Source organism: Coenobita brevimanus, chromosome 78 (assembly GCF_032717465.1).
Source record: "Coenobita brevimanus isolate Jiangsu-jjx chromosome 78, ASM3271746v2, whole genome shotgun sequence".
NCBI lineage: Eukaryota > Metazoa > Arthropoda > Malacostraca > Decapoda > Coenobitidae > Coenobita > Coenobita brevimanus.
In genome coordinates, this window is record NC_137031.1 from 26,765,012 (window position 1) to 26,782,947 (window position 17,936).

The window sequence follows — 17,936 nt, forward strand, 5'->3', positions numbered from 1 at the left end:
GGACGGGGAAATTTGTTTATCAGGCGTTTGAGAAATGCATACCACTCTCAGACCCCTTCTCTCTCTCTCTCTCTCTCTCAGTGATGGTGTTCAAAATATATATATATATATATATATATATATATATATATATATATATATATATACTGTATATATATAATATTATATATATAGATAGATAGATAGATAGATAGATGTAGATATAGATATAGATATAATATATATATACTTATACGGTATCTTTCAATTTTTCTTTCTTGCAGACACTTTTCAGTTTGGACCCATTCCTGTATTTCTATTTCAGCTCACTTCAAACATGGCTACTGTTTCTTTGGAAAATGAATCCACTCATATTCCATTTATTTATGTTATGCTGAGTGTTTGTAGGTCGACTTCTCGTCCCAGAAACACTAGCGACTGAAGCGGGGTCCTCTTTCCGGACCGGAAGTAAAGCACCCACAAAGGAACAGGACATAAAAACCAGGCAGTATACCTTAACAGATCTATTGCCTTAATTCTAACCGTTACAATAAAACACAGAGTGATATTTGAGATACAGGGGACAGGGACACAGAGTTAACCTTCAACACCACAAGATACAGTCACACTTAGTACACAATACAATGCACATACATTGATGTCCTGAATTATATATGTCATTATCCGTATCTCACTTTTAGGCAGGATATACGCTGAGTCGACAACAAAGGGAATAAACAAGATTGGAAGTCCGTGGGGGAAATACTACTATAAATAAGACAGGGTGCGGATCGCAACACTTGACAGTCACTTAGTCGCGGCGACACTTACACACAGGCCTTTGATTTACCTGTGCACCCTAGTCTCTATTCAGTCACAGAAAGTTCTTTTACTGGGGGGACTCATACAATTACGTTAATGTTCATTCTCTGTCCTGCCGGGCACTGAGTTCTTTTGGACTAATAGTAACTGTCACTGGTTTTACACTGGTCTTCACTCGGTCAGTGTTCACTGTTATTTCCCCTGGTTTGTTCTCGGCACAAGGGGCGTCACTATTTACCTGTATCTCCTGGGTAATGTTCACTCGGTAACAAGGGCGTGAGGGGAGAACCCTAGGGGGATTTGGCCTGCAGAGGGCAATATATTGCCCGCAGGGGAGTCACTGCCCGGGTCACACTCGTCGGTGAGATGGAGGGAGGCCCTCCTGTCTGGGGGCCTCGACCTGAGAGGTGGACCTCGAGTCGGAGCCTCGTCGGTGGGGTGCAGGGAGGCCCTCCTGTTTGGGGGCCTCGACCTGAGAGGTGGCCCTCGAGTCGAAGCCTCGTCGGTGGGGTGCAGGGAGGCCCTCCTGTTTGGGGGCCTCGACCTGAGAGGTGGCCCTCGAGACTGGGGCCGAAAAGCGGGAGGAATCGGGCCTGTCGTCTCAGGCTCCGTGGGGTGAGGGAGCCTGGGTCACCCTTGTCGGGAGCCTGTGGGTCTGGCCTGGGGGTCCTGGGACTACGGGCGCCTGTGGGGAGAGGTGCCAACAGGGCTGGGCTGCGGCAACTTCTCCGTCGGGTCTCGGGCAGGAACAAGGATCTCCCAGGCGTAGGAGGTAGGTCCGGTATCGGGCCTTGCCACGACTCTAGCGACACCTCCGGGGCAACACTCCCGGGTGGTGATGAAGGGCTCCCACAGGGGGAAGAGGCAGGAGAAGGACTCATGTAGCCCTTGTCCTCTCCGGTACGTCCTGAGGCCGGAGCCTTGGGTCACCTTACCCTGGTACATAGTTTGGCTGTGGCCGTGAGCCTACCCGTCATACAAGGAGCAACTGAAGGGCGTACAGGGACCGCTCCTTCCCCGCCACGTATAGGGACCGTCGGCGCGGTGTTGCTCCCATAGTAGGGAAAAGCAGGAGTAGGGGGCACAGGGGCCACACTCTCTCCGGTACGTACTGAGGCTATCTTCAAGGGCCTCTCTACCCTGGTACGTGCTTTGGCCGGGGCCGTAAGCCTACCCGTCTTACAAGGAGCAACTGAAGGGCGTACAGGGCCGCTCCTTCCCTGCCACGTACAGGGACCGTCGGCGCGGTGTTGCTCCCGTAGGATAGAACAGCAGGAGAGGGATGCACTGGGGCAACTCTCTCCCTGGGGTGTACTAAGGCTGTAGCCGAGGGTCTCTCTACCCTGGTACACTCTTTTAGGCCGTGGCCTTGGGCCTCCTGCCCTTAGGCCTCCTGCCCTAGAGGGTGTAACAATAGCCAGCAACAGGTGTTACCTGGGACTGAATCTGGTTCAGTCCCACCCCAATTCTGATGATGGTTGTCCCGCCCGCAAGGTAGCTGACTTTCTCCGGTCACCTGGTGTTGGGGCAGTTGCGGGGAACAGGGGCTCAGGACAGTAGTGTCCCGGTGACCCTCTTGACCTGGGTCACTAGCCCCACCGTTGTGTCCTCCTGGGGTGGTGGTGTGGTAGCGGCCCGGTGGTGGGGTGGGGGGTGGCAAGGTGGGAGGTCTGGTGGCGGGCATTTTACCACCCTCCGTGGTGGAAAAGTCATGACCCTGTGACTGGAGGTGGTATGTCGTGGAGGTGGATGTCTGGTGGGCCGGGGTGAGGTGTTGTAGGAGGCTGACCCAGTGGTAGGTGAAGGTGTTAGGCTCCTGGTGGGGTTTGAGAGTGAGCCGGAGGGAGGATGGGTGGCTGGTCCGGCGTAGGAGGCAGAGAAGGTGGTGTGTGTCCCGAATCCTGACAGGTGGGCGGTCGTCGGGGCGCCATAGCACCCTCTCAATTTTCATCTCTGGTTGTGAAGTGGGAAGTTTCCACGATGCCTGATGAAGGGGGAGGGTAATGGGGGTGGTGTTTGGGGTGTGGGTGGCATGTGTTGGGGAATGGGGAGCAGGATGGGGGGGAGATGGAGGTGTGGGGGTGTATCTAGATGGTGGGCAGTAGAGGCGTCGTGATCTGGTGGTCATGGTGGTGAGGGTGGGCGTAGGCGGTGATGGTGGTTGGGCACGTGGTGGCATGGGCTTCCCGTCATGGTTGTGGGCAGTTGTTGGTGGTGGTGTGGGGTGTCTTGTGTAGTGGGCATGGTCGGTGGGTAATGGGTGGCCAGGAGTGGATGAGTGGGTGGAGTTGGTGGTAGGTGGGGTTGGTGCACGTGGGGAGTTGGTGGGTGATGTGTTGCGTGGGGCGCTGCATGGTGGGGTGCGGGTGGGGTGTGGTGGGAGTTGTGGTGGTACGGTGGTGGTGGTTGATTCCACAGCAGAGAAGGTGGGAGTTGGTGATGGGTGGTGTGGTGCGGTGTCGGTGGTGGGCGTAGCGGGCGGTGATTGAGAGTGGTGGGTTGGAGGAGGAGGTGAGGTAGCCAGAGGAGATGCAGGCGGAGGTGAGGTTGGTGAAGGATCAGAATCGGAGGAAGGTGGTGGTGGGTCAGGTAAGGGTGAAGTGGGGGAAGGGGTTTGTCGGTATGGTGAGGTTGAGGGTGGGGTGGGGGAGGTGAGCGAGGAAAGAGAGGCAGGTGAGAGTGAGGAGGAGGATGGTGTGATAGGGAAGGCGAATGAGTTGGCTGTGTTGGTGGGGAAAATGAGTGGCGGGGAAGTGATGGTGGTGGGTGGTGCCGGGTCGTAGGTGGGAGGGAGTAGACAGGAGGAGGCGGTTTTGGGAAGTAGGTTAGGGGAAGATGAGGTAAGGGTTCTAGGAGGTCTGTGAAGGGGGAGGCAGGCTTTGTGTTGGGGAGGAATAGGAAGGGGGAAGGCGGTAGTAGTGGAGAAAGTGGTGTGTGAGGTGGGAAGGTTAGGAATAGGGGAGGGCAAAATAGAAGAGATAGTGAGAGGAGAGGAAAAGAAAAGATGACGTTTCCCCCTGTCATAGACTAGGGGAGATGTGAGGTGGCCCCCGTCATTACGGTGGGATGCGGGGGCAGTGGGGGGGCACCTTCTGTGCCTTCCTCATCTTGCTTTTCTGCTTTGAGGCTTGGGGCAATCAGCGTATGGTGGGGAGGCTTGTAGGCACTCTTGTGTTGTTTTGCTGCGCCGGGTACCTTTTAGCTGTTCACGAATGTCGTGGATTGGGCACTCAGGGCACCAAGGAGAAAATTCCCACGGATTTATGGGGATGAGATCCGTAGGGAATTGCTTGATGTTGCTGATGCGTTTGGGGGAAGAGTGGATGGCTAGAAGGCGCCTTATTAGGTTGATTTCTTTATCCAGGTCTCCCGTTGGTTCATGTATTATGAAGTGGTCTTTAATGAAACCGGGGAGGGTCCTGAGAAGTTTGTGGAATATGAGTTGTTCCCGGGTTTTTGCGTCTGTGCCCGGGTACGCAGCGGTGATGAGCCACCTAGCCTGGATGAAGGTGTCATCGAGACTTCCGTCATATGTGAGGGCATCTAGTTGTGATAAGGCTACAACTGTGCCCAGAGATGGCATCACTGCCTGTTTCACAATTTGTTTGAATTGATCCCATTTTAGTCTCGGGACGATTTTTGGAGTGACAGTGGCGATTATTTTACCCAGGTTAGGTAATGTGACTGCAATCTTTTCTTTGTCCAAGTCGAACCCTGTGTCTAAGAGGGGTTTAACCAAATCCAAGTACTCATCAATGTTACATTGGTCCGGGTTGAATTTTGGCAATTGAATGTGAGGTTTGGCTGCCAATGTGCAAGTTTCCCTTTTTCGTTCCTCCGTGCTTTTACACGGATCCAGAACCACCACTTGCCACCAGTGTTATGCTAAGTGTTTTTAGGTCGACTTCTCATCCCAAAAACACTAGCGACTGAAGCGGGGTCCTCTTTCCGGACCGGAAGTAAAGCACCCACAAAGGAACAGGACATAAAAACCAGGCAGTATACCTTAACAGATCTATTGCCTTAATTCTAACTGTTACAATAAAACACAGAGTGATATTTGAGATACAGGGGACAGGGACACAGAGTTAACCTTCAACACCACAAGATACAGTCACACTTAGTACACAATACAATGCACATACATTGATGTCCTGAATTATATATATTATTATCCGTATCTCACTTTTAGGCAGGATATACACTGAGTCGACAACAAAGGGAATAAACAAGATTGGAAGTCCGTGGGGGAAATACTACTATAAATAAGACAGGGTGCGGATCGCAACACTTGACACAGTCACTTAGTCGTGGCGACACTTACACACAGGCTTTTGATTTACCTGTGCACCCTAGTCTCCATTCAGTCACAGAAAGTTCTTTTACTGGGGGACTCATACAATTACATTAATGTTCATTCTCTGTCCTGCCGGGCACTGAGTTCTTTTGGACTAATAGTAACTGTCACTGGTTTTACATTGGTCTTCACTCAGTCACTGTTCACTGTTATTTCCCCTGGTTTGTTCTCGGCACAAGGGGCGTCACTATTTACCTGTATCTCCTGGGTAATGTTCACTCCATAACAGGGGCGTGAGGGGAGAACCCTAGAGGGACCCGGCCTGCAGAGGGCAATATATTGCCCACAAGGGAGTCACTGCCCGGGTCACACTCGTCGGTGAGATGCAGGGAGGTCCCCCTGTCTGGGGGCCTCGACCTGAGAGGTGGCCCTCAAGTCGGAGCCTCGTCGGTGGGCTGCAGGGTGGCCCTCCTGTCTGGCGGCCTCGACCTGAGAGGTGGCCCTTGGGACTGGGGCCGAACAGCTGGAGGAATCGGGCCTGTCGTCTCAGGCTCCGTGGGGTAAGGGAGCCTGGGTCGCCCTTGTCGGGAGCCTGTGGATCTGGCCTGGGGGTCCTGGGACTGCGGGCACCTGTGGGGAGAGGCGCCGACAGGGCTGGGCTGTGGCAACTTCTCCGTCGGGTCTAGGGCAGGAACAAGGATCTCCCAGGTGTAGGAGGTAGGTCTGGTATTGGGCCTTGCCACCACTCTAGCGACACCTCCGGGGCAACACTCCCGGGTGGTGATGAAGGGCTCCCACAGGGGGAAGAGGCAGGAGAAGGACTCACGTAGCCCGTGTCCTCTCCGGTACGTCCTGAGGCCGGAGCCTTGGGTCGGCTTACCCTGGTACGTACTTTGGCTGTGGCCGTGAGCCTACCCGTCGTACAAGGAGCAACCGAAGGGCGTACAGGGGCCGCTCTTTCCCCGCCACGTATAGGCACCATCAGTGCGGTGTTGCTCCCGTAGTAGGGAAAAGCAGGAGTAGGGGGCACAAGGGCCACACTCTCTCCGGTACGTACTGAGGCTATCTTCAAGGGCCTCTCTACCCTGGTACGTGCTTTGGCCGGGGCCGTAAGCCTACCCGCCTTACAAGGAGCAACTGAAGGGCATACAGGGCCTCTCCTTCCCCGCCACGTATAGGGATCGTTGGCACGGTGTTGCTCCCATAGGATTGGAAAAGCTGCACGTATGATAGCCAAGGGCCTCTCTATCCTGGTACGTACTTTGGCCATAGCCGGGAGCTGATCTTCCCAACGAGAAGCAACTGAAGGGCGTACAAGGCCGCTCCTTCCCCGCCACGTACAGTGGCCATCGGCGCGGTGTTGCTCCCATAGGATAGAACAGCAGGAGAGGGATGCACTGGGGCAACTCTCTCTCCGGGGTATACTAAGGCCGTAGCCGAGGGTCTCTCTACCCTGGTACACTCTTTTAGGCCGTAGCCTTGGGCCTCCTGCCCTTGGGCCTCCTGCCCTAGAGGGTGTAACAATAGCCATCAACACGGTGTTACCTGGGACTGAATCTGGTTCAGTCCCACCCCAATTCTGACGATGGTTGTCCTGCCTGCAAGGTAGTTGACTTCCTCCGGTCACCTGGTGTTGGGGCAGTTGCGGGGAACAGGGGCTCAGGACAGTAGTGTCCCGGTGACCCTCTTGACCTGGGTCACTAGCCCCACCGTTGTGTCCTCCTGGGGTGGTGGTGTGATAGCTGCCCGGTGGTGGGGTGGGGGGTGGCGAGGTGGGAAGTCCGGCGGCGGGCATTTTAGTTTATTTATATTATTTTATACATTTTCTCAAGGGACTTATGGGATTACATACTAAACAATAGAAAAATAAAGTTTAATGTGACAACATGGATTCGAGGAACTGAAGAACTTCTTCGACGAGAGTTGGAAGGATGCACCTGTGAGTGTTCCATTTCTTTTTCTTTCTTGCTCAACTTCCATTCTCTTGGTGGTGTTGGCAGTTCAGTTTCAAAATGTCTGTTTTATTCCTACTAATAGCAGCGAATTTTTCCACATTATGAGAGAGAATTTCGCTATGTACACACTGGATTACTTAAAATGCATCTTAAATATAATTCTCTCTCTCTCTCTCTCTCTCTCTCTCTCTCTCTCTCTCTCTCTCTCCCGGTCATCTTAATAAAATACCGCCCCTCATTATTTCCACAACATCTGAATATAATCTCCTCCTTTTACTTATGTTTCTCTTATTTCTCCTTTAAAACACATTTTCTCCTTCCCTCTCCTATCTCTTCCTCTTTCCTTCCATTGCATTAATCTGTTTGCTTTCCTTCCTTCCTTCGTTTGTCCTATACTTCTTCCTTACTTCTAACCCCCACCCATTTCGTCCTCCTTTCCTTCCTTCCTTCGTACTTATCTGGTTTTGTTATCATTCCTTCACCATTTTTCCCTCTCTCTTTCCTTCTCTTCTTCTACCGGTCCTTTCATAAATTCCTTATTACCTTCTCTCAAAATTACTTGACCACGTTCTTTACCTTCCTTCCTGCTTCTTTTCTTCTTTCGATGAAACTCATTAGTAACTTCATTGGCCAGCTCCATGCTGCCCTTACTATTGTTCGCGTTTTTTTCCCTTCTTGTATTCTTTCTTCCTTGTTCAATTGTGACAGGCACTTCTACCCCTCAGAATTAACCGATTCCGACCAAACTTGGACACAATGACCATCCAATGACCTAGTTGCGTCCGCAAGGTTTTGATTGCTAGGCAACTGCTTGTTGCCTAGCAACGGCCGAAAACCCGCTTTTTTAGTACTTTACACCTACTGAGCTGTAGAAGCATAACTAATGGGCGTAGAAAGCTCTGACTTTTTTAGGAGTAATCTTCAGGCCATTCCCTATCGGAAGTGCGCTATCCATTTTCCCCTCTCTCCTCTAGTTTTCGAGTGGCAACCCTGCGAAGATAGGCCTCAGTGTCCCTAGCAACTGGTACCAATCTGCAATAGTGCCCCCCTAGTTCCCCAGCAGCTCAATGGAATTGAATGAAAGTTTGCATGCATATAGACATTGACAAGTATTACAACATTTCGTATTCCTCTGTGCTACATTTGTCAGGTCAGGGGTCAAAGTTTATCAAATGCAAAAATAGTGAAAATAGCTAAAATCACGACTGAGCTCGCAAGAAATGTTGAGGCTCCGAAGATTATTAAGTCAAGGCCATGATTCTTGGATGGAATGTTGCACTGGAGTACAGTCATACAAAAATGAGATTTAGTGTCGAAACTCACTTCCAGTCTCTGGTAACGCCACCCAGAAGCTGTACCTCTAGTGAGCAATTCTGCTAATTCCATATTCCCTAGCTCCACAGTGGCAGGATGGAACCGAATGAAACTATGCATACTTATAGACGTTAATGAATTCTACCAGAGCGCTTCGTACATGCATAATTTTAGCCAAGTCAGAGGTCAAAGGTCATTAAGTGCAGAAAATATGAAAAGTGCAAAAATTATGACCTTGGTCGCGCGAAATGCTTAGGCTCCGAAGATTATTAAGCCAGGGCCTTGATTCTTGGGTGGAATGTTGCGCTGGAGTACCGCCATTGAGAAATGACCTTCAGTGTCGAAAGTCACTTCCGGTCGCTGACAAAGTTTGGTCCGCTAAGAGCTGGCTATCGTCGCCTACCGGCTTGTGCTTTCTTATCTGTATACCTTACATCCTTCCTTCCTTCCTTCTTTCCTTCTTTCCTCTCGTACATTCCTTAGTGCCTTCCTATCTGCCTCATAATAACACCTTTTTTCTCTCAATTTTAGCTTATTTTTCCTTCTTCCCTTCCTCTCATCATTTCTTCTTTGTTTCCTCTCGGACCCATAGTACCTTCCCTCTTCCTTGTCCATCTGTCAACCTTCCTTCATTTCCCCTTTTTCCTCCTATTCTCTCAGCTTGTAACTTCATGTTTTTCGCTCTTCTGTATTTTTTCCTCTTTCTCTTCTAACAATACTTCTTTTCATCCTTCCTTCTTTCCTAACACCCTTTCTTCCATCCTTACCCCCAACTTTTATTCCACCTCCTCCTCCGCCTCCAACTCCTCCTCCTTTCCTTTCCCCTCCTCCTCCTCCTTCTTCTCCTTTTCCTCTTCCTTCTAATCCTACTACTCCTTCTCCTCCTTCTCCTTCTCCTCCCCCCTTTGACACTTCCCAGGCAGAAAATACTCCCCAGTAACACACATTAGGACGTTATCAAAGCAACCACTTTGATCATAATTGCCGAGTTGCCCCTCTCTGGAATGTATTCATTTTCGTTCCTGAATTTCAGCATTTATCAGTCAATTTACACTAATTATTTTGTTTACTTTTATGCACATATCTTTGTCTTATTAAAAGATTTATTGTTGTTGTTGTCCTATATTTCTCGTTGTTTCATATGTTTTCTTATAGGGTGCACTTATTCATTCGTATTTTTTTTCTTTGGTAATCAATTTTTATAATTATCTCCCTCTCATCTACCCTCTCTGTCTGTCTGTCTCTCTCTCTGTCTGTCTCTCTCTGTCTCTCTCTCTCTGTCTCTCTGTCTGTCTCTCTCTCTCTGTCTCTCTGTCTGTCTGTCTCTCTCTCTCTCTCTAATACTGGGTACGGACAGTGCAGATAACAGCATCATTTTTATTTGGTCTTTGACGAGAGTTCTGGGATAAAGGAAATAATCTTGGCTATTGACAGGTACCAGGAGGCGACATTAGGTGCGGAGAGAGAGAGAGAGAGAGAGAAAAGGAGAGAGAGAGAGAGAGAGAGAGAGAGAGAGAGAGAAAGAAAAGGAGAGAGAGAGAGAGAGAGAGAGAGAGAGAGAGAGAGAGGGAGGGAGGGAGAGAAAGAGATCAGTTTCTTATTCCAACACTCGCCAAACCCCAAATAAATATGAAGCACTTACATGAAACACGGTTGACATCCAGAATTAAAACCTCTTATATATATATATGGATTTTCACAAGATCGATACCACTGGAATTTTCTCGATCATAAACCCATTGTGAGTTCTGAGGACTCCGGAGGTCAGGTCGGTTCAGCGTTCGCCTTCTTGTCCTCCACGTCAGGGGCAGACATCTAAAACAAGGTAATACTGTATGTCCCTTCATGCGTCCTCAAGTGTTTGCACACCGCTGAGATTTCTTCGATTAGCCCATATTATATAGTCTGTCTCATTCACAAACGCAACCAGTACATTACACACATGTACATATATATATACATATATATATATATATATATATATATATATATATATATATATATATATATATATATATATATATATATATATATATATATATATATATATATATATATATATATATATATATATATAACTATCTATCTATATGTATGTATATATATATGTCTATCTATCTATCTATATATCTATATCTATCTATCTATCTATATATATATGTGTGTGTGTGTGTGTGTGTGTGTGTGTGTGTGTCTGTGTGTGTGTGTGTGTGTATGTGTGTCTGTGTGTGTGTGTGTGTGTGTGTGTGTGTGTCTGTGTGCGTGTAAATATATATGTATGTCTATATATACGTATATATATATATATATATATATATATATATATATATATATATATATATATATATATATATATATATATATATATATATATATATATATATATATATATATATATATATATATTTTGTTACGCTGTCCGCCTGTCCGTTCCCACGGGTGCAGCCGTTACAGCTGGGCTAGGGGATTATGCAGTATCCGTGTCATTCGCGGAGTTTAAATTAGCGAGTGTTACAAGTTCTTTTGTTTCTTTCGTTCCTGCCACTGAGGGCAATTTTATTTAATACCATGCTGCGAATGCATTTGATTATTTTGATTGTCTTATGTGAGCTACCAGTATATTTAATGATGTTTTGCTTGCATTAGAAGTACCAATTCATTGTAGAGAGAGAGGGGCACGAATTTAAGTTCCTTATTAATTAATCTGATTCATGCGTTCACGCTTGGCTGCACACGAGCCTAGCATCAGTCCAGTGTCTTCCCAACCAGCTTCAGTATCGTGTGTGTGTGCACACTCTCTCTCTCCCCAGTCATTTTTGTGCCGAGCTGGCGTTTTCATTTAAGTTTATTTTATTCTTTTGTTTGCTGACTGAGGGAAGTAGCTGTTTTATTTGATTTTGTGACCGTGTTGTCTTTGGAGGGCCAGTCTGGCTCACCGTGGTCCTCTCGCTGCCTTTATTAACGTTCCCCAACACACGTACATACACACACACCCCTAACCCCTACCCAGTTCAATCCCATCTCCTTGCACAAGGCTAGTGAGAACTATCGTGAGCTATCAACTGCGTTCCCCCTTGGACACGGGTTAAGTAGAAATTCGTCACCACCGGAAATAAGTGGGAGGTGTTCCTATAGATTGTCTCGGGCGGTATTATTTCCGGTAGTGACGATAGTAAGCTAGATCCATAGGTAGGCTGTTCCGTTTGTTACTATCAAAGTACAGAGGGTTGCGTATTTAAATAATAATTCTTCCGTTGCGCAGTTTTTCTCTAGTTTACGGAGTGTGAGTGCCGGGGTCTGCGTTATTTTCACAACGCAGTGGAGGCCGATCATCTAAAACTACCTTGTTGTCTTTTTGTAATAGCCCCGGGCTGGCGCTACCGTAACAGTGGCGACCTCGCCAGGATATCCTAACAGTGACTTCTCTTGCTAGTATGTCGTTACCTTGGCGTTCTCTGTGCTTTGAGGTGAAGTTGATGAGTGTGAAGTTTCTCAGTCAGCATTAGTAATTTCATTATTCAGTACTGCCACTGAATTGTTGCCATGGAGTCACGCGTGTCTACACCAGAAGGCGTACGTGCTGAGTCACCTGTGGATAAGGAAAATATGGAACAACGAGAGGCACATAGCAAAGGTACTCTCCGTGTGAGCCCTGAGTTTAACTATGGTGCCGAGCTGCCTTGTTTTGCTACCCCACCATTACCATCTATGATGCCGCCGAGCCAGTTTAGAGCAGTTCCCCCAGGTATGTCTAGTGCTTTCCCTGGAGTTGTTCATTCCACTCCCATATACCCTGGAGTCTTGTCACCGGAGGCTCAGTTGCAGTTGGAGTTGAAAAAGATGGAGATGGAAATGCAGCGTGCAAGAGAGAAAGAAGAGAGGGAGATGGAAATGCAGCGTGCAAGAGAGAAAGAAGAGAGGGAGATGGAAATGCAGCGTGCAAGAGAGAAAGAAGAGAGGGAGATGCAGCGTGCAAGAGAGAAAGATGAGATGGAGATGGAGATGCAGCGTGAAAAAATGCGATTTGAGCTGGAGAAGACTCGCTTGGAGGTGACTGCTAAAAGGTCTACTTCAGATACCCAAACTTCAGGCCATGCAGAGGATAGGGAGAGTTGGCTCTCAAGGAGTCTGAAATTAGTGCCAGCATTTGATGAGTTGAAGGTGACAGAATGGTTTGTCATGTTTGAAAAGAAGGCTAGGGAGTTTGAGTGGCCCAGGCAGCGCTGGGTGGGCTTGGTATCTAATGTGCTGAAGGGAAAAGCTTTGGAAGCGTATAATAGGATGAGCCCTGAGGATGTAGATGATTATGATGAATTTAAAGCAGCCATTCTTAAGGCATATGAACTTAGACCAGAGGCTTATCGGTTGTTGTTCCGTGGTGCTCGGAAAAGACCTGACACCTATATGGCCTACGCCAGGTATCTGGAGGAGACGTTAGAAGAGTGGTTGCTGAGTGAGAGCGCCACTTCGTATAACGAGGTGCGTGAACTGCTTTTGATGGAACATTTTACCAACATGGCTGACAAAGAAATTGGTGTTAAAATTAGGGAGAAGAGATTTAAGACCTTGAAGGAAGCAGCGACGTGGGCTGATGACCGGGTGTTGGTCTTGCGGAGTATGGGGGTCAAGTATGCTAATTTTCAGCATTCCAGGGAGAGGACTGTGAGTGGTCCGGCCTGGGATAAATCTCCCGTCAATCAGTCCAAGGGAAGTACAGAGGAGAAAAGGAATTCAGGGAGAAAGAGCCCTGTATCCAGTTCGAAGCTACTTTGTTACTTTTGCAAACAGAGCGGGCACATCAAGCCTAACTGCCCTAAGTGGAAGGCCTCCCAAAATGCCAAACCAGTGGCACTAATTGTAGGTTCGAGTCAGGTGAATGAGAGGAGTTGGGAGAGTGGTAACGGTGAGGGAGAAGTCTGTGGAAAGCTGGAGTGCAGCCGGCTGTGCTCGCTGCCAGCTCAGGCTGAAAAAGTTACCCAACATGCTATGCCACCTCCGGAGGAACTGCCTCAGAAATCGTCCCTAGACTGGTGTAAACCTTTTATGTGTCACGGCACAGTGAAAATTCATGGGATCAGTTATCCAGTTACTGTGGTTCGTGATACCAGTGCACAACAGTCTGTGTGCAGAAACGTGACTGGAGGGCCTGTAAACTCAGGGAAGTATGTGCTGTGTAGAGGCATGAACTCAGATGAATACTATGATTATGTTCATGTGGAACTCGATTGCCCCATTGTTCAGGCTGCAGCTCAAGTCGCTGTTGCTGATGTAATGCCAGTAGAGGGGGTTGATTTTCTGCTGGGGAACGACCTGGCTAGGGAGAAAGTATTTCCATCTCTTCCCCCACCAGTTGTTGTGGCAGAGAAGTGTTTTGACGCCCCAGAAATTGGTATTGAAGTTGATGCAGAAGTGGAAGCCATGTTCCCGGTCTGTGCAATTACAAGATCTATGGCACAGGTTGCAGCCTGGGAGAAAGAACTGGCGAAGTCACAGGTTCTTGGGGTCGACTGTGATGAGGCAGGGCCACCAATGGAGGAACCTAGTGAGCAGGGTGTTGCTGTGGTGGGTGAGGAGAGTGGGAATGCGTGCATGGGCGCCACCCCACTTCCCACTCAGGACACTAGAGGTGGTGCTGAGTGTGTCTGTGTGGAGACTGAACCCAGCCCGCCGACTGAATTAGAAGAATTTCAGGATGCTGGGGTCGACTGCGGGGATGCAGGACCACCGTCAAATGCGCCTGAGGAACAGAGTGACACTGTTGAGGGTAGAGGTGATGATGATGTCAGTGTGGAGTTTGACATTCCTTCCCCTGTCGAGTGTACTAGAGGTGGAGCTGAGATTGATCGCCCTTCCCAATCCAGTGTCCCGACCAGTCCCTTATCTCAGTCCTCAGTAGAGCTGGCGGGTGTTGGGCCAGCAGAATTGAGGGTGAAGCAACAGGAGGATGTAACATTAAAGCCCTTGTTTGCTCGAGTAGGGGAAGAAAGAAGTATGGAGTGTGGTAAGGAGGAGTTCCTGATTAAAGACAATGTTTTACATCACCGATGGACGCCCACTGGCGCCACGGTGGATGGAGGAGTGGGTGAGTTAGTGCAGGTGGTGGTGCCTGTGCAGTATAGGGTGTCGTTAATACAGTTAGCACATGAAACCTTTAGCAGGTCACCTGGGAAATAGAAAGACAGTGCAGCGCTTAAGATATAACTTTTGGTGGCCAAGTATGCCGGGACAAGTTGCTGCGTACATCAAGAGCTGTCACACATGTCAGATAGTGGGCAAGCCTAATCAGGTTCTTCCTGTGGCCCCTTTGACTCCCATTCCTGCAGTTGAACCTCCGTTTACCCGGGTAATCATTGATATCGTGGGCCCTTTACCTCCTACTTCTGCTGGAAACAAGTATTTGTTAACCATAATGGATGTTACAACGCGATACCCAGAGGCTATACCAATCAGAAGCATGCAGGCAAAGTCAGTAGTCAAGCAACTTATCCTGTTCTTTACTCATTTTGGCCTGCCCAAGGAGTTGCAGTCAGACCGTGGAGTGAATTTTACATCTAATTTGTTTAAGCAGACAATGACAGAGTTGGGCATCAAGCACATTTTGTCCAGTGCCTACCATCCACAGTCACAAGGTGCCCTGGAAAGGCATCATCAGACCTTAAAGACAATGCTGCGCACCTTCTGCTATGATAGTGGAAAGGATTGGGACCTAGCGGTACCCTTTGTTATGTTTGCAGTGAGAGGGGTACCAACTGAGTCATTAGGGTTTTCACCCAATGAGTTAGTGTTTGGGCACAGAGTTCGTGGTCCTTTGGATGTGGTGCGAGAGGCCTGGAGTAACAACAAATCTGGCAACCAGGAATCCATGCTTGACTATGTCTGCCGCACTCGGGAGAGACTGCATTGCGCTTTAGAGCTTGCCCGTGACCATCTAATCGGGGCTCAAGCGAAAATGAAGGCTCATTACGATAAGGTCAGAAGTCGTGAGTTTAAGCAAGGAGATGAAGTTTTGGCACTGCTGCCCATGCAAGGAAAACCTCTGGTGGCTAGATTCAGTGGTCCTTATATTGTGAAGAAGACAGTTGGGGAACTTGACTATCTAATTGTTACCCCAGACAGGCGGAAGAGTACTCAGTTGTGCCACATTAATATGTTGAAGCCATACTACCGCCCAGTTGAATCTCACTGTGGGATGACTGCTGATGTCTCTCACCTGGGATGTGAAGGATGGGGAAGGGAGGACGTGGCATCAAAGGAACGTGCTGTGGAGGGAGCTGTTGGTGCCGGTGATGTGGGTAGTGGACTAGGGTTACAGCCACAGTCCCTAGAAGGTGACTTTGGAGTGGACGTTGAGGGAACCAGGGATAAGAGCACTCCTGTAGTTCTGGCGGTTGGTAGTGAGTTGGAGGAGCAGGAGGAAGTGCTTAGTCGTGGTGAGATGTTACCAGCTGACCTATGGGAGGGCAATGGTTATGCAGCTTTGGTGGAGAAATTGCGACACCTTGATCCAGTAAAGCGAGAAGAGCTGTGCAACAGATTATGGAAACATCCGAAAGTTTTTGGAGATTCACCGGGATTGACAACTTGGGCTACTCATGACATTGACGTTGAGGATAGTAAGCCTGTAAAATTAGCTCCCTACCGCATCAACCCTATCAGACAGAAAGCTCTCGATAATGAGATCAAGTATATGTTGGACCATGGATTGATCAAGAGGAGTTTCAGTGAGTGGAGTTCACCAGTTACCTTGCAGCCGAAGCCAGATGGGAAGGTTAGGTTGTGTGTGGACTTCCGGAAGGTTAATTCACTGTCTAAGACCGATGCTTATCCTTTACCTCGGGTCGATGACTCCGTGGACAAGGTGGGAAATGCCACTTGTATCACCAAACTTGACTTAGTAAAACGATACTGGCAGGTCCCGCTGACGGAACGGGCTAAACAAGTGGCTAGCTTTGTTGTCAGCGGTGCAGTATATCAGTGCCAGGTGATGCCTTATGGATTGAAGAATGCTCCAGCCACTTTCCAGAGGCTTATGGATAAAGTGGTGGATGGCATACCTGATTGTGTCGTTTACATCGATGATGTCATTGTGTATGACACCAAGTGGGAGGAGCACCTTGATCATGTGGAAATGCTCATTAAGCGGTTGGAGGAAGCTGGCTTAGTAGTCAACTTGGACAAGTGCGAGTTCGTACGTGCTAAGGTCCAGTGATTTGTTGTAGGACATGGGCAAGTGGCTCCGCCTCGGGCTAAGGTGGATGCCATTTCCAACTTTGCAGCACCCCAGTGTCGCCGTGCCCTCCAGCGATTTTTGGGCATGATCGGCTATTACAGAAGATTTATTGGGAATTACTCCACAGTGCTTGCCCCTCTTACTGACTTATTGCGCAAGGATAAGAAGTGGCAGTGGACAGCTGAGTGTGAGCAAGCTTTACTACTGTTAAGTCTCTACTGTGCCACCACTCTATATTGCGTGCACCAGATTTTGACAAATCTTTTGTGCTGGCAGTTGATGCTAGCCGAGTAGGGGTAGGAGCAGTGTTGATGCAGCCGGATGAGGGCCAGGTTGAACATCCCATATCATACTTCTCAAAGAAGTTTAATAGAGCCCGGAAGAACTATTCCGTCATAGAGCAGGAGTTATTAGCGATTATCCTGGCCCTGCAACACTTTGCAGTCTACCTGCCCCCTTTTGGCCCTGTGATCAAGATTTATTCAGACCATCATCCCCTGCAGTTTTTGAACAAGTTTAAATTTAAGAACCAGCGTTTGACCCGCTGGAGTTTGCTTTTGCAAGAGTACAATTTAGAAGTTGGGCATATTAAAGGGATTGATAACGTAATTGCTGATTGTTTATCCAGGGAGGGGTCAGGGTCTTGATTCGAAAATTTTGATCCGGGGCTCAAAATTTTCCCTTGGGGAAGGGCGTGTTACGCTGTCCGCCTGTCCGTTCCCACGGGTGCAGCCGTTACAGCTGGGCTAGGGGATTATGCAGTATCCGTGTCATTCGCGGAGTTTAAATTAGCGAGTGTTACAAGTTCTTTTCTTTCTTTCGTTCCTGCCACTGAGGGCAATTTTATTTAATACCATGCTGAGAATGCATTTGATTATTTTGATTGTCTTATGTGAGCTACCAGTATATTTAATGATGTTTTGCTTGCATTAGAAGTACCAATTCATTGTAGAGAGAGAGGGGCACGAATTTAAGTTCCTTATTAATTAATCTGATTCATGCGTTCACGCTTGGCTGCACACGAGCCTAGCATCAGTCCAGTGTCTTCCCAACCAGCTTCAGTATCGTGTGTGTGTGCACACTCTCTCTCTCCCCAGTCATTTTTGTGCCGAGCTGGCGTTTTCATTTAAGTTTATTTTATTCTTTTGTTTGCTGACTGAGGGAAGTAGCTATTTTATTTGATTTTGTGACCGTGTTGTCTTTGGAGGGCCAGTCTGGCTCACCGTGGTCCTCTCGGTGCCTTTATTAACGTTCCCCAACACACGTACATACACACACACCCCTAACCCCTACACTGTTCAATCCCATCTCCTTGCACAAGGCTAGTGAGAACTATCGT

At 48.5% G+C, this 17,936-nt stretch overlaps 1 protein-coding gene across 1 annotated transcript in view; it reads right to left on the bottom strand.

The window, feature by feature from the left end:
- Positions 1-17,936, bottom strand: part of LOC145408771 (uncharacterized) — a 159,209-nt gene that overhangs the window by 50,329 nt on the left and 90,944 nt on the right. Inside the window, exon 8 of the mRNA XM_080279422.1 lies at positions 1,346-1,486. Within this exon, the coding sequence (XP_080135548.1) occupies positions 1,346-1,486 (141 nt within the window). The remainder of the gene's footprint in view (positions 1-1,345; positions 1,487-17,936) is intronic.